The sequence below is a fragment of the Arabidopsis lyrata genome (assembly GCF_000004255.2).
Source record: "Arabidopsis lyrata subsp. lyrata unplaced genomic scaffold ARALYscaffold_7, whole genome shotgun sequence".
NCBI classification, from domain to species: domain Eukaryota; kingdom Viridiplantae; phylum Streptophyta; class Magnoliopsida; order Brassicales; family Brassicaceae; genus Arabidopsis; species Arabidopsis lyrata.
The window spans coordinates 13,871,164-13,893,526 of record NW_003302549.1 but is presented as its reverse complement, the minus strand read 5'-3'; the positions used below and the strand labels follow the sequence as shown (position 1 = coordinate 13,893,526).

Below are 22,363 nucleotides of genomic sequence, written 5' to 3'. Positions count from 1 at the left end.
TGGTCACATTTTTGTCTATTATCATCTCGAAATATTGCATTTGCGAGATTTCTAACTCAAATAATCAAACTGAGGGCTCAGTTTTCTGATTACCCTATTAAGAGAGTTAGACTAGACAACGCTGGTGAATTCACATCCCAAGCATTCAATGATTATTGTATGGTAACGGGAATTGAAGTTGAACATTCTGTACCTCATGTTCATACACAAAATGGCTTGGCGGAATCATTAATTAAACGTCTGCAATTGATTGCAAGACCATTGATCATGAGATCAAAACTTCCAACCTCTGTATGGGGACATGCCATTTTGCATGCAGAAGCACTCATTCGGATAAGACCAAGTGCATACCATAAATACTCCCCACTACAGTTAGCATTTGGTCGAGAACCAAATATATCCCATCTAAGAATTTTTGGTTGTGCAGTGTATGTGCCTATAGCACCACCACAACGTACAAAGATGGGACCACAAAGAAGGTTGGGAATATATATTGGCTGTGATTCTCCATCAATTATAAGATACCTAGAACCGCAGACTAGTGATGTCTTTACGGCACGATTTGCCGATTGTCACTTTGATGAGAAAGTATTCCCGGTTCTAGGGGGAGAAAATAAGCAAGTAGGGAAAGAAATCAAATGGTGTGTACCATCCCTGTTACACCTTGATCCTCCTACAAAACAGTCAGAAATAGAAGTTCGACGAATTGTGCATTTGCAAAGTATAGCAAATCAACTTCCCGATGCTTTTGTAGATACCAAAACGGTAACTAAATCATATATACCAGCTGCAAATGTCCCTGCTCGAATTGAAATTCCACAAGAAAGTGGAAAAGCAGATGATACACGTGAGTCTAAAACACGCTTGAAACGTGGTAGACCAGTTGGTGCTAAGGATAAAAATCCTAGAAAACGAAAGGAAGTTGAAAAGCATGATATTCCCAAAATAGCAGAAAGCATTTTGGAAGAAACAAATCATGAGTCTAATGACAATGATGAGCATCATGAGCCTGAAGGAAATCATGAGATTTCTATCAACTATATCCATAATGGAAAGATCTGGGATCGAAATAAAATGGATGAGGTTGATGACGTTTTCTCATACATTTTGTCAAAGGAAATTGATGAAGAAAACGAGGATCCAGAACCACAGTCTGTATATGAATGTCAAAAGAGACACGACTGGATAAAATGGAAAGATGCAATACAAGTCGAACTTGATTCGCTCAATAAGCGAAATGTATTCGGACCTATTATACTCACACCTGAAGATGTGAGACCGGTTGGATACAAGTGGGTTTTCGTTAGAAAACGAAATGAGAAAAATGAAATTACGAGATACAAGGCTCGTCTCGTAGCTCAAGGATTTTCTCAAAGACCCGGGATTGATTATGAGGAAACATATTCCCCCGTTATGGATGCAGTAACGTTTAGATTCTTGATGAGTCTAGCGGCTGATAAAAATTTAGAAATGCGTCTCATGGATGTTGTTACAGCATATTTGTATGGATCATTAGATACAGATATCTATATGAGAGTTCCCGACGGGTTTAAGATGCCAGAAGCATTGAAATCTAAACCCAAAGAGTTATGTGCAATAAAGTTGCAAAGATCATTATATGGGTTAAAGCAATCTGGGCGAATGTGGTATAATCGTCTCAGTGAACATTTAACGAAAGAAGGATACGTGAACGATCCTATATGCCCATGTGTTTTCATCAAGAAAACAAAATCCGGATTTGTGATAATCGCGGTATATGTTGATGATCTAAATATAATTGGGACTCAAGATGAAATACAGAAAGCAACAAACTATTTAAAAGGGGAATTCGAGATGAAAGATCTCGGACAAACAAAGTTTTGTCTTGGCCTACAAATTGAACATTCCCAAAAGGGTATATTTGTGCACCAATCCACGTATACTAAAAGAGTGCTAAAACGATTCAACATGGATAAGGCAACTCCTCTTAGTACTCCTATGGTCGTTAGATCACTTAACGTTGAGAGTGATCCATTTCGACCGCATGAGGAGAATGAAGAGATACTCGGTCCTGAAGTACCGTATCTAAGTGCAATTGGAGCCCTTATGTATCTTGCAAATTGTACTCGACCTGATATATCATTTTCAGTCAATCTTTTGGCTAGATTTAGTTCATCTCCTACACGAAGACATTGGAACGGAATTAAACATGTCTTTCGTTATCTTCAAGGGACTACTGATTTAGGGTTATTTTATCCTAAAAATATAAATGGTCAAATGATTGGTTTTGCAGATGCAGGATATTTATCAGATCCACACAAAGCTCGATCCCAAACAGGATACGTATTCACGATTGGAGGTACTGCTATATCATGGCGTTCTCAGAAGCAGACACTTGTAGCTACTTCTTCAAATCATGCTGAAATCATCGCACTCCATGAAGCGAGTAGAGAATGCGTATGGCTACGATCAATAAGTCGACACATTCAAACGAGTAGTGGAATTCGTCTGAATACGGAGCCAACTATCTTGTATGAAGACAATGCTGCATGTGTTGCTCAGACAAAGGAAGGATATATCAAAAGCGATAGAACCAAACATATCCCTCCGAAGTTCTTTTCATACACCCAAGAGCTCGTGAAGAATAAAGACATTGAAGTAAGATATGTCCGATCATCCGAGAATTCTGCGGATCTCTTCACGAAATCATTACCCACCTCTATATTCAGGAAACATGTTCATAACATTGGAATGCGTCGTCAACAAGACTTGTAAGTTATGATCCTGATCATTCGAGGGGGAGCTTGCGCGGTTGCACTCTTTTTACCTACTATGGTTTTTCCCACCGGGTTTTCCTAGAAAGGTTTTTAACGAGACAACAGAAGATATTACGCAAGAGACATAGTGACACTGGCCTCCAAGGGGGAGTATTACAAAAGTCAAAAAAAGAAATATCAACAATATCAAGCGTCAACAATAGACGCTACACGCGAAGAATATTACGAGTAATATATAATTTGTGTGGAGCCCACCGTCACTATGCACGCATAGTAATTTACTTTTTTATGCCTATATAAACGAACGAATTCGTTCGATGTAAAATCACAATTCATACTTCAACAATAAGAAGTTATAAGAAATCTCTCTCCTCCTCTCATCTCTTTATTTTCAGTATCCCGATCCTTCTGCGGGTATAAATTCTTTCTCCATTAAATATATTTATATACACCATAAAATAAAGTAATTATTATAACACCAGTCACATTTTCACAATTTTTTTGTTTGACTGTCGTCATCGTAAATTTGATTTATTTTAAAATTATTTCCATTTTTTAAATTTCAATTTAGTTATTAAAAAGCAAATACCTGAAGTGTAAAACAAAATACTAAGGATCAAAAAACTATAAAAAAGTTTTTTTTTCTCTGTTGACGGGGTAAGCGACCAAAAAGAAACCCTAGGGTTTTTGCGTGTTCTCCACTTCTCGTTGCTCCGATTGAACGGTGCCGACCACCATGGCTTCTTTGACGGTGATTACTTCTCCGAGCAAGAGAAAATCTCAAAACACTCAACACATGAAAACCTATTCACCAACAGTTCAAAGTAGTCAAAGTCTTTCAAAACACGACCTCGAATTATCTGTCATAGATGGAGATCAAATTGTTTTAATCCCAGATGCTATATTCGAAGATGCTGCTCCCCTATGGAATGATTTTCTAATCGGAAAATTCATTTCCACGACTTGGGGACAAGATTCATGTTATTGTCATTTGGTCACTTTGGGACAAAACGGTTGAAAATCGATGTCTTTGAGATGAATGAATTGACAATCAAGTACATGATAAGGGAGAGTTTGATTCGTGACATGATCATGCTGTAGGACATGAATATTTCAATAGGGGCACAATCTAACATTTGTAAAGCAATTAACATTGAACAAATATCAAAAATCCACAATACCAAAAAGATGATTGATGAACGGAGATTGACGGTGATAAACAGAGTCGAGAACTTTGATGATCTCTCTCCGTAACTCAAAAATCGCCCCGTAGTGCGACGGTTTGATGACAATTAGAGTCCCAGGATAAAACTGTTTCTCCTTTTAATTTGCAACACTCAAATCAAAAGCTAATTGAACACTAGCCTTATGTTGTACTCTCAGACTCGAACTAGAGAAGATAAGAAGAAAGTGATTGTGTTGTGTGTTTGAACGTATACAATGAGTATTGCCACGAGACCATTTTATAGTGTCTCACACGAATCTAAAAATATCGGTGCAATCAAATGGAGAATCAATCAGACTTAATTTCAAGAATTAAATATGATATTCATCTGTTACAAAACAGATTAATGGCCGTGACTTAAGAGGAGAGATTAATATGGTTTGACCAATTTTCTTTTGTATTGGTTACATACAGATGACAAAAATCTGGGCCAAATAATTAATCATCTTTGGACCTATGATTAAACATAAATCAGTCCCATTCCACAAAGCCACAAAACCATAAGGCCCGAGCCCGTATCTCCTCTAACCTTCAAGCAGTGTTCAAGAAAGCGCTAGGCGCTAAGCGGGCGGTGATCCAGTGCCTAGCGCCTAGAACGCCTAATCGGAGCTTAGACGATTTTTAGGCGGTTTAGACGTTTATAACATAAAACATTATAAATATAATATTATATATAAAAGTTATATAAATCTTAAAATTATGAAATTATAAACAAAAACTAGATAAAACATTTATTTATATTTATATTAAACAATATATGAATATTTATAACTATATATATATAAATAAAACTCTAATTAAAATTGAAAAAATACATTAAATAAGATTTATGTAATTTTAAGCGGTCAAAGCGGTTATCTAGGCGTCGCATGAGAGCCTAGCGCCTAGTCGGGGCCTAGGCGACCGCCTAGACCGCTTTTTAGAACACTGCCTTCAAGTATAACATTTTGATCTTTAATCAAAAGCTAAAAATTTTTAAGTTAGCCACTTTACATCTCCATTTCTCATTCAAACGAACTCCGTTTTGACATTCCTATAGACCACCACGTAGTGCTCGCACCAACAATTTCATCGTGCCCAAGAACCGGTCATTCCGATGAACGTCTTCACCGGAAAATTCACCGGAAAAGTAGTCACAACCACTTTGTCAAAAACAAGTTCCAACACATGCGTAGAGGTATGTGGAATATTGTAGATATTGGGGCAGGTCAGGATATGTCTTCATTGCAATTGACACCATTGATATGAAGATAAGCATATGGCTGATGGGTGCTCAAGCACGGGTTCTTGTAATTCCCACGACTCATCCTTCGCTTTCGTCCAAAATCCAAATATCAAAACCCTACACTGAACTTAATCGAATCTAAATCCACCAATGACAAAAGATTTCTCCAATTCTAAAAATCAAAATATTCTTACCTACGAACTCCGAGAATATTCTCTACCAGAACTATAGAGCTAGAAGAAAGATTAACAAGTCGCATAGAGCTTATAAGTGTGTATGTTTTTGTGTTCTTATCACTGATTTACTTCAGCTCAATTGGTAAAGTAAGGGTTTATGTCTCAGATCAAATCAGGTAGATTTTCTATTTAACAATAAGAATATATTATACAAATGTTAACTTTCCTTTTAAGTCGATCTCATAATCTCTGAGATCTCCTGACAGTTTTAGCTTATACACATATTAAATAACATGAGAGAAGGAACTATTTTATATATGCCACTTGAGGATACTTTAGTAGTTGTGTATCTCAATCGATTTTAGATCACAAGTCTTGGTCGATCTTTGAACTTCTTGTTCATGAAGAACGTTAACTTGTGTAGTAGTCATAGTCAAATTCAAATTCATCACCGCCGGATCATCATCGTATCCGTTAGAATCATCTTCGTGGCTTCCATCCTTTTCGTTGTTAAACGAAAACCACATGAAGACCGGTTAAAAACCAAACATAACCATATGGTTTTTTTTCTTACCAAAGTAAATCGTTTGTTTATGCCATCTTTTGTAGTGCGTGACATGAACAACGTGTTCTTCTTCAGGATTTCTTCATCTCCAAGTAACTAGCAAGTTTTGCTAGCTATTAAGAAATCGATCGTGGCAAATAAAAATTGACCGAATCAACAACGTAAATCACCAAGATGATCACGTCTCTCTTCTTCTTTCTTCCTTTTTTTGTTTTATTTAGAAACGTAAGTAGAAAGTAGAAATAAAGAAAACCAATGAAGTATATTTGATTTTCCAAAACAAAGACTAAATACTAACAAAATAAAGAGACAAAGCTCAAAACATATATATTATTAAAGAAAATCAATGGAATATGTTTGATTTTCCAAAACAAAAGAACGAAGATCAAAACATTTTTTTTTTTTTAAACGCAGAATCTAACGTAACAGAACCATAATCCACATGAATAGGATCAAGGCTCTAATACCATGATAAGTTTGGAGGAAACCATAGTAGTAGAATAGTTCTCTCAATTTATTCATTAGCCAATAAACTTATTTATAGAAAGATCATAACTTGATTAGTAAGTTCTTTACATATATGATAATAGTAAATTTACCTATTTAACAATAAGAATATATTATACAAATGTTAACTTTTCTTTTAAGTCGATCTCATAATTCCCGAGATCTCCTAGCAAAAACTCATTTCAGACCATGCATTCTATTCTTTATTTTAAGAAAAAAATCATGCATCATATTTCACTAATATATCTATCAGTTCTGATGTGTGTCTTTTTTCTTAGTCAGAAGTAGGCCTGGGCATTTAATCCGAACCGGATCTGAACCGAAAAAATCGGATTAAAATCCGAACCGCATCCGAGAGAATAACCGATTGGTTATTGACTTTTATATCCATCGGATATCGGATAATACCCGATCCGATCTGATATCCGATGGGTATCCGAACACATCCGAACTCTCCTCTAGAACCCTAGTCCCTAGCAATACGAGATCAACTTCCCTTATTTCGATTTCTCTAGTAATACGGGTTCCACTTCCCTAATCTTGATTTTTCTACTTCTTTACTCTTTATGATGTTATGGTTTACCTTCGTTTTAAAACTTTGATGTATTGGCATTGTTTTATGTCTCACTTTGGTTTCAAAACTCTATGGTTTGCTATGGTTTCATGTTAGTTCAACTAGTCACTTCAGTTTTGTTTTGCGGTTTTCGGATTGTTAGGATTGTTCGGATTGTTCGGATTATTTTTAGATTTTTTGGTTAAATCGGATATTGAATATCATATACATACCGATCCGAAACCCGAAATATCCAAACCGAAACTGATCCGAATTCTATAATTATCCGTATGGATATCCAAAAAAACCGAAATCCAAAAAAAACGATCCGAATCCGATCCGATAACCGAACGCGAGGCCTAGTCAGAAGCATAATTTAATCTTCTTTTTTCAGTCTACTCCTCCATTAAACTTACGAAGTGACTCTAGCCGCTAGATCTATGTTGACGCTTCACATCCCCATAGGCCCATAATCCAGTTGTCTAAATATTTTGTTGTAATTAATTACAATGACATTAGACAAATATTCGTTGATTTCCCTCTATGTAAATTATATGAAGGATCAAATTAAGTATGACAATTAAATATGAGCTATTAAGGTCGCTAATATGTTTTATTTGTATTTTAACCCGAATTACATTTTCAGCTAGGAAGAGTAAAAACGCAAAGATTACTAACGAAGAAAAAGTGCCATACTTTTCTTTTTGTTTTGACAATTCGTTTCTCGAAAAATCCAAGACATGAAAAGTTTAACCGAATTAAATTCAACCAATTTAGCGCGTATCGTTTCCAAAAATTGCGTTGGTCCGTTGATTTGCTACCTCTAATCATTTTTTTTTTTTTTTTAATATTTTCGTATATCGTGCTTGTGATCGTATAATGCAGACGATAGGGTCAATTCAACGTAGCATATACATGCATTTTCCGTACTGTTCGGATACCAATTGCAGATTCAATGCAAGTCTCTCCTAAAATCTTTCTTAGCAATAGATATTCTGATTACAATCTTTTAGCAGTAGATATTCTTATTAATTATGGTATGTGACGTGGAAAATATTTTTATCTGATTTATAGAAATAGTTACATTTATTCGAACAAAAAGTATAGGAAAAGGAATAAAATGGTGTGAATGTGTGATTCAAATGAATCTGTAATATTCTCATAACTACCCCGTAAATTCCAAAAAATGTTGTAGATTGGAACATTTTTTTTTTGATAACTCAGGTCTATAGACTTTCTAGGTCCAAAGACTAATCATAGGGCCCGGGAAAACCATGTTAAAATTCGAACCCCGGTGGTCAATGCTACTCGAACCCAGGTGGCGGAAAACTTTTCTCTTCTTTACCACTGGACCAAGGCGACTTGGTTAATCGGAACAATTTTGAAAATGGAATGATTCATCAAGTAGTTATTTAATCATTAATTGTGAATAGACTTTGAATCATTGTGTGGGAATATAATGCACGGATTTTACAAGATCATGCTGGCCAAGTTAAGCTTCATAGTCGTGATGCTTCAACCCCTATGGACAGTCGAGTTGCTGTGTAATTAATATGTCTTCTGTGGACACAAGCATGGCAGATGTTCACTTGGTAAGGAGAATCTCCTGGTTCGAGCGGGTAAGATGGCCAATGAGGTGTTGAATTGTGTAGACAAATTTCAATATTGTTTTAAGAGTATTAAAGAAGTGATCACTGATTTTGAAATCAGAAAAAAAATAAAAGAAAAGGATTGTTGAGTACAAAATGAGTGGTTAATGGGTTTGAACACAGAAAAAATAAGGGACGTTTTATCAAGCATATTTTAGACTTATGCTTGTTTGTTTTAGTAATTTTCTTTCTATGTATTTTTATAGCCGTCTCTCCTTATCATCAGGCGATTTAAAGTTTTCGGATGATTTTCACTGTTTACGCTGAAGCATAGGTGATTGACTAAACAACGGATTGTTAAACGAAGATGATTTTTCAAAATTAATTTTGCATAAGTGATTTGAACTTTAACAAACAGCGACAATTATTAATTTATTATATGCGATTTAGTCATGTGACTAGAATTAAATTGTTCAATTCAAGAGTTCTAGAAAAAAATTGAAATTAAAAATAGTACTGCCCTTTCAATTTAAAACAACTTGAGAATCCACTAAAGGGCTTAAAGTACTTGAAAAGTACATAAGGCCTTGTCACGACTCTACAAAAAGACCCTAAACCAGAGATTTAAGCACTTCAAACCTTGAGCTCCCTCTCTTCTCTCTCTTTCTCTCCAAACAAAATCCTCAGAAAACAATGGAAGATAGTCAAGAGACAGCACTGACAAAAGATCAGATCACTGAGTTCAAAGAAGCCTTTTGTCTCTTCGACAAAGACGGCGACGGTTCTCTCTCTCTCTCTCTCTTTCTCTAGATGGTCATAGAATATATATATATAACAAAGACGACTAATATATGTTTTATGAACATTTATTTATCGTTGTTCTGGAATCCATTAATAGGTTGTATAACGGTGGAAGAACTTGCAACAGTGATCCGTTCGTTGGATCAGAATCCGACAGAACAAGAACTTCAAGATATCATCACTGAGATCGATTCTGATAGCAACGGCACCATTGAATTTGCTGAGTTTCTCAACCTCATGGCCAAAAAACTTCAGGTTCCTCTTCTCTTGATCTCTTATGCTTATTTTTTCACTATTAGAGCTAACGTTGCCACAAACAAACAAAAAAGTTACATCAAGTAAAGGATTTGTCTATATAGTTTTTTTTTTTGGTTAGTATATGGTTTCTTTTATATTACGTTAGGTCCCTTGTAACTTTTGATATGGGATCCTAACAGATTCGTCATCAAAATGGAGCTGTTTCATTCATTATGCTTCTTAGGTTCTTAAAACAAAATGTCCGTCTTTCCATGCTTTTTATGCTTTATGTTGTTCTCTACGAACAAATCTGATTTGTGAAGATACATATGTGTATATATTCTAAATAAAGACTTTAATTAACAATAGTTTTGTATGTTAATTGTTGTCATGATCATGTGATGGTATAGGAAAGTGATGCTGAGGAAGAGCTGAAAGAAGCATTCAAAGTCTTCGACAAAGACCAAAATGGTTATATCTCTGCCAGTGAGGTTCGTGACTCTCTTTCAATTCTCTCTCTCTCTCTCTCGCTCTCTCGTTATTTTTTAATTTTGATATATGTGTATGTATATATAAATAGTTAGAAAGATATATGCTTGACTTATTCAAGAACTTATGCGGAAAATCCTTTTTAAGAACTTATAAAAACAAATTAGTTCAATGCACTGGATTGCGTTTGTACAACGTTCACCAATAATACCATGTACGGTCTAACTCTGTTTTTATATGTTTATAAATGATTAGAGCCATAACTGAATAGATTTTTGTGTCTACTAAAAATCCTTATCTAAATTTGGTTATTGTCGAATTTAGTTAAGGTACATGAACCAATTTCATAAATGTCTTCTCTTCTTAAGTGGTACATGCTCTATATCTCTAAAGTGTCAAATCCAGGCTAAGCACAATAATTATGAGCGTAGTATTTTTATGAAACCACTTGGACCAATTAATTCTGCATTGACTAGAAAAACGAGAAATCCAGCTAAATCACACTTTCACATATTTAGAATCAATGACAAATATCAGACAACAAAGCCAGACGATCTTCCAATTTAAAGAGATCCATAGTTGTTGTCTCATTTATGTTCTAACAATTTTAAACATTTTTTTTAACAAGACATGCCATTTATTTATTTGGTTTTATCTTTTCGAAAGTCTGTTTTCCATCGTGAAGGCTTAGAGCTAGCTGGCATTCTGAATCTTTAGAGAAGAACGAGGAGGAACACAAAGAAAAACAATTAATACTTAGAAAGTAGTTAGATAGAGTAAAATGCGTTTGATTCTATTGGTTTATTTGACAGGAGGGCACATGTTTCACCTAGTTTAACTAAATAAATATATATACCTTTCTTTACATCCTCAAAAGTTACATTAATGCATACACCGTTTATATAAGGAGATTTTTGCATGCAACATAATTCAATTTATTAATAGCATTATATATGGGCAGAAGGTTTGGGGTTTTCTATATCGATTGGTCAAACTTAGGCTAAAACCAGCTGTATTTTGTTTACAACTTTAAAAAATATATATATACTAGGCCGGGCCGTTTTAATCCGAAACCAAAAATCCGAACCGAAAAAATCGGATTAAAATCCGAACCGCATCCGAGAGAATAACCGATCGGTTATTGATTTTTACATCCATCGGATCTCGGATAATACCCGATCCGATCCGATATTCGATGGGTATCCGAACACATCCGAACTCTCCTCTAGAACCCTAGTCCCTAGCAATACGAGATCAACTTCCCTGATTTCGATTTCTCTAGTAATACGGGATCCACTTCCCTAATCTTGATTTTCTTACTTCTTTACTCTTTAAGATGTTATGGTTTACCGTTTTAAAACTTTGATGTATTTTTATGTCTCACATTGGTTTCAAAACTCTATGGTTTGCTATGGTTTCATGTTAGTTCAACTAGTCACTTCAATTTTGTTTTGCAGTTTTCGGATTTGCTATGGTTTCATGTTAGTTCAACTAGTCACTTCAATTTTTTTTCGGATTGTTCGGATTATTTTTAGATTTTTTGGTTAAATCGGATATTAAATATCATATCCATACCGATCCGAAATCCGAAATATCCGAACCGAAACCGATCCGAATTATATAATTATCCGTATAGATATTAGAATCTATATAAAAAAACCGAAATCCGAAAAAACCGATCCGAATCCGATCCGATAACCGAATGCCGAGGCCTATAATATACTAGGTTTTTTCATAATTTTTGTAAATAAATCAGAAAATTTTAAGTTAGGTTTGACCAACTATTGCTGATTTAAATGAAAATATATACTATTATTCTCTGTACATGGCCAGACACGTCTGATTATTAACATGCACAATTTAATTTACACTAATTAGACTAACTATTATGTTAATTTATTTATTAAAGTGAAAGACTTTTGTTATTGCAGTTAAGTCATGTAATGATAAATCTAGGGGAAAAGCTAACAGATGAAGAAGTTGAACAAATGATAAAGGAGGCAGATTTGGATGGTGATGGCCAAGTCAATTATGATGAATTTGTCAAGATGATGATCAACATTGGCTGATTGCTTTTTATTTTTATTCTATTTATTATATAAGCCAATGATCCTTAATTACCATTAGTTGTTACTACTTTGTGTTCACACCATCTCAACAAATTCCATTATTCTACATTCATTGAAATTTTCAGATCCAGTCTTGTTTTATCTCTTATGTAGCTGTCAGATCCAATCTAATCTCTATATTATAGCTTTTTCTATATGATTTTGGAACTCTAATTAAAGGTGTTTTTTTTTCTATATTACAGCTTGTTTTTTCTATATGATTTTTTTCTTCTTCTCGCAATCTTTGAATTATAGCAGTATGATTTTGGAATTATATTTAGCGAATGAATAAGAAACGTAATGTTCTCGCGGATTGATATATGTGAATACTAAAGTATTTCGATATATCTTATGTTCCCCATGAAAGTGAGGAGTCGAACTTCTTATGTCAAACGAGAAGATCTAATGGCTAAATCACTAGTCTAGACTCTAGACGCTTCTCGGCAATGTAATTTTATGTAAAGAATAATAGAAGTGATACTTGTTTATATAAATAAAAATGGAGAGACTGTGAGAAAGCCATGCCCATATAATAACTATTATTTAGTAAGAAAATAATAAAAATAAAGCTTAGAGACAGTAAAACTTTTCCAAACTTTTACCAAAATCCCTCAAACAGAAAACCCCATCTCAAGTATACAGAAAACCCAATCCACACTTTCATTTGTTTCCTCCCAATTTATCAAAACAATCATAAAAATAAGGAAAAAAAAAACCATAAAGTCACAAAATAATTAGTTCAATTCATTGCGGTGGTGCAACAAAGGCATGTTCCCAAAAGCGAAGATTTACTTCGTTTTTTGACTATGCCTTTCATAGAATCCGGCGAAGCTTTCTTGTCCACCAGGTTATCTTCTGAGCCCTTGGTTTCTTTGAAGCTATCATTGTGTTTCTTCAACGATCCTAGAGACCTCTCGCTGCCTCTTGATTTCACAGACTCACTTCTCTTCAGCATCACAGTTTTCTCTTCCACATCGATTGTTGCCTCGTATATCTCAGTCTTGTCCTCACAGAGTAGCGGAGTATTCTCAGTCGATTCATCACTTCTTTCTTCGATTCTTAGGTCATGACCAAAGCTAGGAGCTCGCATCTCGAGCCTAGCTTCTTTATTGCTTTCAGTTATCGCTTCAATAGTTTCTTGCGCTTTGTTGCTTCCTACGCAAGGAACAAGTAGAGCCTCAGACGTGTTAGCTTTCTTTAGACCCATCTTGTTTCTTGAAGTAAACGCAACCTCTGAAACCAACTGTTGAACCAGCGAATCTCCAATAACTCTACTATTCTGGCTCACTGGGAGCGATCTGCACCGATACATGCGTTTCAGACTCGCTTCTCTTTTGTCCTTCTCTGCTTTATAAACTCCAAGACCGGCCTCTTGAATGGCATCTGACTCTTGCAAACCAGGTTTAGAGTTAGAGATTGCCTTACCGACTTTTCCTTCATCTGTAACTTCTTCATCATGAACAACGCGATAGTCCAGATTCAGAATCTCCTGTGGCTCGATTTCAGGAATCCCTTCCCTTCCTGTTCTCTGTTCCATACCAGTCTCTTGATCAAGCTTTACAACTTCCTCTGAATGAAAAATTTCGTCCAAAGACTCATTCACCATGTTTTCTTCAGTTCCAACAGTTCCAAGAGAGCTTGGAGATTCAAAGACAATCTCATGAATCGCACAGAGCTTCTCTTCATTACCAGACTCTGTCCAATTCAGTTTGCTCACAACACTTTGAGTTCCCTTCATAGACAACTCTTCCACTTCTCTTGCTTCACTCAAAGTTTCAACACCTGATAATGAATAAAGAGACAGGATTGCATTAGGTTTACTTTCAAATATGAAGAGAAGATAGAAAAATTAAGATCAACCTTTCGCAACTGATGTCTGTTTTTGAAGCTTCTCAGCTGTTTCCATTACCAAGCTCTCCAAGCCACTCTGGTCCATCTCTTCTTTGAATTTTTTTACTTTCGATTCATCAACAAATTCCTTGCTATGTTGTTCTGTTTCTTCAACACCATTAGACAAACTCTCTTTCTCTTCATCTCCTTCTTTTCCTTCACCTGCGAGAAACAACTGATCTTGTGTGGTCTCTACGGAAATAGAGTCTAATGGAGACATTCCATTGGTTTCTAGCTTTGAGCTCTCTTTCTCTTTATCTCCATCTTTTTCTTCAACCGCAAGAAACAACTGATCTTGCCTGGTCTTTACGGATATTGAGTCCAACGGAGACATTCCATTGGTTTCTAGCTTTGAGCTTTCCTTCTCTTGATCTCCATCTTTTTCTTCACCCGCAAGAAACACCTGCTTTTGCGTGATCTCTACGGAAACAGTCTCCAATGGAGACATTCCATTGGTTTCTAACTTTGAGCTCTCTTTCTCTTGATCTCCATCTTTTTCTTCACCCGCAAGAAACCCCTGCTTTTGCGTGATCTCTACGGAAACAGACTCCAATGAAGACATTCCATTGGTTTCTAGCTTTGAACTCTTACTCTCTTCATCTCCATATTTTTCTTCACCTGAAAGAAACACTTGATCTTGCGCGGTCTCTAAAGAAACAGAGTCGAATGGAGACATCCCATTGGTTTCTAGCTTTGAGCTCTCATTCTCTTCATCTCCATCTTTTTCTTCACCTGCAAGAAACACTTGATCTTGCACGGTCTCTAAAGAAACGTAATCCAGTGGAATGTTTCCATCGGTTTCTAGCTTTGAGCTCTCTTTCTCTTCATCTCCATCTTTACCTTCACCAGCAAAAAACACCTGCTCTTGCGTGGTATCTACGGAAGAGGCCAATGGAGACACTCCATTGATTTCTAGCTTTGACCTCTCTTCTTGATCTGCAATTACACAGACATATATTCAGTGAGAACAAAAAAAATACAATATAACAAAACAAAAGACTATTGTTGGTTTACCTGTTAAAATGGCAGTGGCGTTGTTGTTTCCCATATCATCTCCTTTGTTCAATTTTCAATAGATCAAAATCTCTGAAAAATTGAAACAGAGAGCAATTAGAGGTTTCTGTCTGAACGGATAGTTCCGGGTACTGTTTGAGTCTTGCTTGATAAAGCATGTTTGGTAATTTTATTGATTTTTGGTATAAATTGATTAAATGATTATTAGTTGGCGTCACTTTGTTGGGACCCTACACAACATTATGAGACCATATGATATGTAAATTTTTCATATAAAACCGTAGGACACTTCTATTTATTTATAAATCGGAGGCACAATATCTAAAATTGGACCATTTTAAACTGAGGTCCAACCACTCAATTTAGAATTTTAGCCATAACTTTAGTATTTCAAGAACTCCGCTAAATCTTGATTAGTATCTACTAAATCTAGACTTGTATAAAACAATGAATATTATGATAGAGATATCCCTATAAATCAGAGTTAAAAGATAAATAAAATATATGATAAGAAAAAAAAATATATCAATAAAAATGCTAGTGTTATAATAAGAGTAAAATTTTGTACCTTTACAAAATTTCCATCCCATGTACCACTAAGCAGATTTTGAAATATTAAAGGGTGTGGTTTTGTAAATCGTCTCCAAAAAAAAAAAATTAAAAATCACGCAAGCACACTATCTTTCTATATTCTAGATATTTTGTTGTGAATCATCAAATCCCATTTAAAACACACAATTCTTGGTATTTTTCATTGTTCCATCATCCATCAAATTGAACTCGATCCTAGTAATATGTTGTCTTTGTTAATGTAGAAGAGGTAGTATATATTATTTCTATGGCCCAACCATTATTTCATCCATTCTTGGCCATTGGAAAACATAATTTTAGTTTATGATTTAATGTTTGGTAAGCAGTGGACACTAATAGAGTCGTATGAAATTAGAAGGAACTAATGGTGGTGGTGGGTCCCTTTTAAGTGAGGAAATGATTCGTAAACATTTATAATTCAAATATTCATAAGAAAACTCTTATGAGCCAATGGACCTCATCTTTAATCATTTTTTTTATTGTGGATATAATTAAAATGATTTGAGCTACGGTATAGCCCATAATCAGCTTTCAACTTTTGAAAGCATTTTCTCTTCTTTTACGTTTAATAAAAACATAAGAGGTCTTTTTTTGCTGGAATTCCCCAAACCAATCCTTTTTGTAATATTAGATATCTTAGAAAATAAATTTAAGTCGTAGGATAAAAGTATAGACAGCATTTTAACTAGTTAATATGCAATTATTGGTTAGCAATTAGAGTGAGTTCGGCTGTTTCATCATGTAATGATTACATCAAATTGGTTCTTTTTTTATAATCTTACATACTTTTTGAAGTCATTTTCTTTTTAATTACAAATTTAGTTGGAAACCTAGATATAATTATACATCTTACGAAAAAACTCAAAAACTGATTGAATCACCCACTCTTATTGTTTTCTTTTCTCCTTTTGTTGATTTTTTTTACTTAGTCTAAAACTTACTGTATCTTACATTTATTTTACGCAATTTGAGTAGCATACATTTTTATGTTTCATCTTTAGTATTCTTTGCGTTTCACAAGAAAATACAATGAATTGGATCAATATTCATAGCTAGAGAGTTTTCTGACAATGGAAAGTCATTAGTTAGCTTACATTGAGACATGATCATTTGCCGGCCGGCAGGGCCGGCTCAACGTTTACGAGTGTGGATGTAGGATTCACACTCGATTGTCTTTAAGTATTTTTGTGGAGAAAAACTCTAAAATCAAGAAATGAAAATAAGGATTTGAAAAGGAAAGTAACCAAGAAACTAAATAAAGCAAAAGAGTTTGGCAAGAATAAAATAGTAAAAAGCCTTGCGAAATTGTAAAAGAAAGAGTATGTTGTATTGCTTGATAGTAAGAGATAAAAGGTTGTTCTTTTCTCCTCAAACACATGCGTTTGAGGTTGTTTTTATAGAGAAAACATGATCAATGCGGTCATTTATTGCTCATAATCGCATTGATCCGCATTAATCATGTAGGTTACAATTTGACCGAAACGGCTTGAATTTGAACTATCTTGGGCTTCGCGTAGATCTTCCGAACTCTTTCTTGTTGACTCCGAACTCCTGCGTCTTGACGCTGCCGCGAACCTCGAACAATATTCTCCTCGCTTCGGCCTTCTTTTATGCGAACTGTATGTTGAATAAGAGCGAACTCCGTACTGGTAAAGATCGAGCTCTTTTGGTACACTGAATCGAACTCCCAACTGGTTAAGTCCAATAAAGTATCTAGAAATCCAAGAGGATTATTATGTAATAATGACGTGGACAGATCCAAGTGGATCCTACCGAAGATGTGTGGGATCCGACCCCAACATTTAGCCCCCCAAGTCTTGCGAGCTGAATGCTCGGCTTGGAAGACTTAAGTAAACAGTAATTAATGACTCGAGATCTTTAACATTCTGGAATTTCTCCATGTTTTACGTTGTTACGCTGATCTCGGATAATCAGATGATTTGATTTCCCTGACAACCGTCATCATTAATTTCTTAATTTTATATTAATACCACGGGGAAAACTGTCCCACTTCCCAATATTCTCGAGGCGGTTTTCTGCTAAATAAGGTTAAATGGAACGACGGCTTTTACAGTAGCGTACATTTACCTCTAAAAGCTTTTACCAAACCAGAAAAAGAGAAACCTCTTAGTAAAAGATGTCTTCCCCAACCATCTATGTTTCGGAAAACGAAGATGACAGTCAAGGAATCCCTGTTCCCAGAGGGGACGAAGTCTTCACCCAAAGGGGAGACAAATTTGGTCCGCATTTCAGGTCTCAGTCGACCTCTGCTTCCCTTGGCGCTCTTCGCCGCCTTTTTAACATCCCCCAGGAAATTAAATTCTCTCTTCCTAGACCCAACGAGTGTCCGAAAGTGGTGCGAGAGGGTTACTGTTGTGCATACGAAGTCTATTTCAAAGGTTGTGGTTTGTTTTTTCCAGTACCGGAAGTTATTCTTTTATACCTCCTCCACCTAGGGATTGCCTTTCCCCAAATGGCTCCCAACTTTCTTTGATACGTTCTGAGCACCCTGACTATTTCGGCAGAAGCAGGGTTTTCCCTCTCCACCAGCGAACTCTTAGGGCTATTTCGAGCCCGTGAATCCGCAGCAGCGGGTATTTTTTCTATAAACCCTATCCTTGACCGTAACCTGATCGACGGAATGCCCTCGAATGATGGGCCTTGGAGGAAATACTGGTTCTTTTTCCGAGTCAATCCCCATTCCGTTCAAGGTCTTTCCGGTCTTCTTCTCGCCAATTGGTCGGCTAAACTTGGTTAAAAATCCAACCTTTATTACTTTCCATTGTATTATGTAAAAGAGATAGAATTCTTAACCCGATACTTTGTTTCAGGGAACCAGACGATCTTCCGTCCAACCGTTGACTTCTTGTCCTTCTTTCGAATCGTTTCCGAGGGTGAAACAAATTGGAATTCTTTCACCCTTCAACGCATTCATAAAGCGGGGCTCGCCATTAAAGACGGTCAGACTCACCCCCTCGATCCTCCTCCCGAGGAGAAAGACGTTTCGAGCCTGAATGCTCGAGATAAAAGAAAGATGCAGGCTGAAATCAAGGCTCTTAAGGATCAGCTATCCGAAATCGGGAGAAAGAAACGGATAGCTGCAATCTCCAGGGTTGATAACTTCCACAGGAAGACCCTCTTGGTTGATGACGGTTCATTAGAAGCAGCCTTGTCAGCCGCGGTGGATACTCATGGAGCCGAGATCCTTAACGACCCTCCAGTTGCGACCGCAATTTACCCTTCCGAACCAGGGCGTGAGGGAGAAATAACCTCCTCTCCTTGTACAAAGAGGAAGGCTCCAGATTCCGATAATCTATCAAACGAGAGACTTAAAACCGTGAGATTAAGTTCTCCGCCACGAGTATCTAGCCCTCTACGTTCTGTTTTTCCCTCTTCAGAACCTTTAAACTCCGAGCTCCCTCTTCCGGGAGACAGAGTAATTTTAGAGGAAATAGATGAGCCGAGACCGGAGGCTCCCCTATCTCAAGGACTGAGTGTTAGGACTCAAAATCCTTTACCCGCTTCGATTTCAGGTAAGTTTTTACTTAGAAATCGAGCATTAGCAAAACTTGCTACAGATTGCATCTATTTTATTAATCTGCTATTCTCCTCTGCTTCGCAGGCGGAGAAGAGATTAGAGACATCTTCCGAAGTTTCCAAACCAGGAAAGGGGCGTCCCTTCCTCCTTTTTCGGTTTGGAGGCCGGAAATCCGTCAGATGTTCGCCAATCAAGCTTGCTACATATCCCAGGTTCGGATCTTTTAGATTATGACAACCTCCCTTACTTAGGTAAAAGCTTTTTGTCTAAACGACACGTTTTTTTTTTACTCCGAAGGCGTTTATGGAGACTAATGGAATGATCTTCCATTATGAGAACCTTCTTCATCAAGCGAAGAGAGAGACCGCAAAGGCTAAGAAGGAGGTTGATGAACTTAGATTAGCCAACCAATCTGAGCGACTTGAGCGGGTAAAAGCACTCGAGTCATCTTTTGAAAATATGAAGAAAACTCTAGCAGCTAACGAGCAACGCATCAGAATTGCGAATGCTGAAAGAGATTCTGCGAGGTCTAATGCTCTTCGCTTGGAGGCTGAGCTAGAGGAGAATACGGCTTTGTTCGAAGAAGCAAATCAAGAGATCGAGCTTTTAACTAGGAACAGGGCTCGCGATATCGCTGAAGCCGAACATAATGCTCGAGAAGAGATGAGGGGATTCGGTAGGCAACTTATTCAATCTGTTACGAAGTTCATCAAGGACGAAGAGGTCTGGACGAAACTTCTAACATATCGAGCCGAACTGAAGAGCAATCTAGACCTGATTAAGGAACTAGAGGCTGGAAGAGTTTCGTTCGAGAACGAGAGGAGCGAAGTTCCTGCCGAACTCGCTATGGTTGAATCCGAGTTATCCTCGGCTTCCCACCCTACTCTCGATCTGAAACAATTTTCTTTGGTATTTGGAGATTCCCCATCTCAATTCGAGGTAGGTGAAGGTTCTCGGCCACATGAGGATTATTCCGTTTGACGGAAATATTTTGTTCAATTAGTGTGATTGAACACAACCATGTACATGCTCTGGCATATGATGATTATTTTAAACAAAATGTTTAGACATGATTCTAGGTTTGCAAGTCCTAGCCCGCCAAAGAGGTTTTATGAATTGTGAGAGATGAGCTGATCAGGCTCACTTGCCTTTTTTAAAGAAAAAATCTTAATAAGTATTTTTCCTCGGTCTCTCGAAGGCGAGGATGGAGCTCGGCTTAAGTTTTTTTTTATATCGAGGGATAAGATTTATAATTCATGAGAATTTTGTCATAAATATGACCAGGTAATGGTTTTGATCGTTGCCCATGATGGCTTCGGAATCGCTGGGCCGCGTTTTAATTGGATCTGAAGCCTGCTCTAACAGGCCAACAATATATAAATATTTTTAGAAATCTGAACCTCTTTCTCCTTCAAAAGGAATTCCGAAAGATCACCATAGTTCATTATAAGAAAAAGCTTGAAAAATGCCGCTGTCTTCTTTCAGATCATGCTCAAGAATAACAACTTCAAGTGGGAACCCACTGTTTGAGTCCGAAGACGGATTCTCTCCATAGGGAGTTATTCACCCAACGTTTTTTCATTTCCGAACAGGGAAGAAAATGGTTAAATGTTATGACTTCCTGGAAAAGGTTCCTTTTCTAACTCTTAGTCTTCTCAGAAAACTATAACTTCCTTTTTTTTGGTCATTTGACAAAATGTTTGTTCAAACAGATTGTCGGGAGACACAAAGCTTTATGTGATAAGAGACAAAGAATCGGAAGGAGGCGCCGTGCTCTTGATGAGCGCATAAAGAGGATGGAACGAGAGATCCTTCGCCTGGAATCTGAACCGCACGAATGGGAGAGGAATGGTCTAGACATTGTGGCCATAATGCCTACTTGCCTCCGAAGATTCTCCGCATGCTGGATAAATTTCATCGTTTATCCTTGGCGACCAGCGATGGGTCCTCTTTTGTTTCATGTTCCTCAGAGTTTCGGAGACTTCCGATGTTAAGAACTGAAGAAAAAGAGGAACCGGAGATGAAAATTGTTGATGACTTCCCCGGCCCTTTTGATTTATCTTATGACGAGGGACTATCCTCAGAAAGCTGTTCGGGATCTTCCACCTCGCTGGAGTCATTATCGGGCGAAGACTTTTAATCAAACACTTTCCGTTTTATGTTTGTAAAATGTCACTGGACTTGAAACCCAGCAACATTAATTATATTCCTCCTTTTGCTTTAAATTTGCCGATTTATTCAAATCTCATTTAATGCGTTTAATCTAGGGAATATAATTAGCAATTAACTCGATTACATTTTCCATGAAAGTCGTAATTTCAGATTTGGGGAATCGTCAATTAATCCTCTTAAATGCAATCGAATAAATTTTCGAGTATAAAGTGGGTGTAGTCTGTCATTGAATTTCAACAACAATTCTACAAGAATGTCTGAAGAGGAAAATTCTTCAGAGAAAACTTCTGACTCATCCAGATTGATAAGTGACGACCTTCCGGGAGCACCAGACATCGAGCTTACAAAAACGGGAAGAACTGGCAAAACGGAAGGGTCACGAATATTGAGGAAGGGAACCAGCATTCAGGTTCCGATCGTATTAATCGAGAGATTGTCAGCCCAAGATCGTGTTAAGGCCGAGGAGTTTATCACCAAGGTATTTTCCATCCTAGTGATTTAACTTCTTTTTGTTATTGCTTAACGAAGCGTTTTATTTTTTCCAGCTTATCATTCGGCACGACGAGCTCGAAGATGAGAAGAAAAAGATTAGGAAACGGATAATGGAGCTAGAGAAGCGTCGCCTCGATATTTCTCGCGAGCTTCATCGCCTCGAAGCCCATCCTTCCGATTGGATCGAAGTAGGACTTCAGGAGTACGAAAACATGCCAGGTTGTATTATTAGCATCGTTGACCTCGCAGGTCAAGGAGCAGAGCTATTCCGTAATTCAAGACCCTTCTAGATCCGGTCTTAGCTTAGCAAGAAATATTTATTTATACATTGTTCGCAACGTATCTTTATATTTATGCTCGAATATCAAATTCATAAAAACAAAAATTCCATGACTGGAATAATATTTTTATTTTTATATTATAGCTGGACTCGTG

The 22,363-nt window shown here is 36.7% G+C and overlaps 3 protein-coding genes across 3 annotated transcripts; 2 read left to right on the top strand and 1 right to left on the bottom strand.

The window, feature by feature from the left end:
• The first annotated feature begins 9,214 nt into the window (after positions 1–9,214).
• On the top strand, positions 9,215–12,420 carry LOC9304344 (calmodulin-like protein 8). The gene is made up of 4 exons (XM_002870255.2): positions 9,215–9,377; positions 9,495–9,652; positions 10,045–10,125; positions 12,055–12,420. Exons 1-4 carry the CDS (start codon positions 9,290–9,292, stop codon positions 12,190–12,192), a joined length of 465 nt encoding a protein of 154 aa, XP_002870301.1. The 5' UTR covers positions 9,215–9,289; the 3' UTR covers positions 12,193–12,420.
• Positions 12,421–12,866: 446 nt separating this feature from the next.
• Positions 12,867–15,471, bottom strand: LOC9306372. The gene is made up of 3 exons (XM_021016925.1): positions 15,136–15,471; positions 14,092–15,057; positions 12,867–14,013 (listed from the first exon to the last, which is right to left on the bottom strand). Exons 1-3 carry the CDS (start codon positions 15,167–15,169, stop codon positions 12,971–12,973), a joined length of 2,043 nt encoding a protein of 680 aa, XP_020872584.1. The 5' UTR covers positions 15,170–15,471; the 3' UTR covers positions 12,867–12,970.
• Positions 15,472–17,863: 2,392 nt separating this feature from the next.
• Positions 17,864–21,258, top strand: LOC110226493. The gene is made up of 6 exons (XM_021018421.1): positions 17,864–18,131; positions 18,252–18,479; positions 18,558–19,259; positions 19,349–19,476; positions 19,562–20,203; positions 20,977–21,258. The coding sequence occupies exons 1-6, from the start codon at positions 17,864–17,866 to the stop codon at positions 21,256–21,258; spliced, it is 2,250 nt and encodes a 749-aa protein (XP_020874080.1).
• Positions 21,259–22,363: the final 1,105 nt, after the last annotated feature.

What these genes read in the sequence shown, in the direction of transcription:
- LOC110226493 (XM_021018421.1), top strand. Translation starts at nt 17,864, where the DNA reads ATGTCTTCCCCAACCATCTATGTTTCGGAAAACGAAGATGACAGTCAA. An exon ending in AAGCTTGCTACATATCCCAG is followed by an intron (nt 19,477 to 19,561) that starts GTTCGGATCTTT and finishes TTTACTCCGAAG; the next exon opens with GCGTTTATGGAGACTAATGG. An exon ending in ATTCCCCATCTCAATTCGAG is followed by an intron (nt 20,204 to 20,976) that starts GTAGGTGAAGGT and finishes TTGTTCAAACAG; the next exon opens with ATTGTCGGGAGACACAAAGC.
- LOC9306372 (XM_021016925.1), bottom strand. Translation starts at nt 15,169, where the DNA reads ATGGGAAACAACAACGCCACTGCCATTTTAACAG. An exon ending in CGCCACTGCCATTTTAACAG is followed by an intron (nt 15,058 to 15,135) that starts GTAAACCAACAA and finishes GTGTAATTGCAG; the next exon opens with ATCAAGAAGAGAGGTCAAAG. An exon ending in ACAGACATCAGTTGCGAAAG is followed by an intron (nt 14,014 to 14,091) that starts GTTGATCTTAAT and finishes ATTCATTATCAG; the next exon opens with GTGTTGAAACTTTGAGTGAA.
- LOC9304344 (XM_002870255.2), top strand. Translation starts at nt 9,290, where the DNA reads ATGGAAGATAGTCAAGAGACAGCACTGACAAAAGATCAGATCACTGAG. An exon ending in CTTCGACAAAGACGGCGACG is followed by an intron (nt 9,378 to 9,494) that starts GTTCTCTCTCTC and finishes ATCCATTAATAG; the next exon opens with GTTGTATAACGGTGGAAGAA. An exon ending in TCATGGCCAAAAAACTTCAG is followed by an intron (nt 9,653 to 10,044) that starts GTTCCTCTTCTC and finishes GTGATGGTATAG; the next exon opens with GAAAGTGATGCTGAGGAAGA.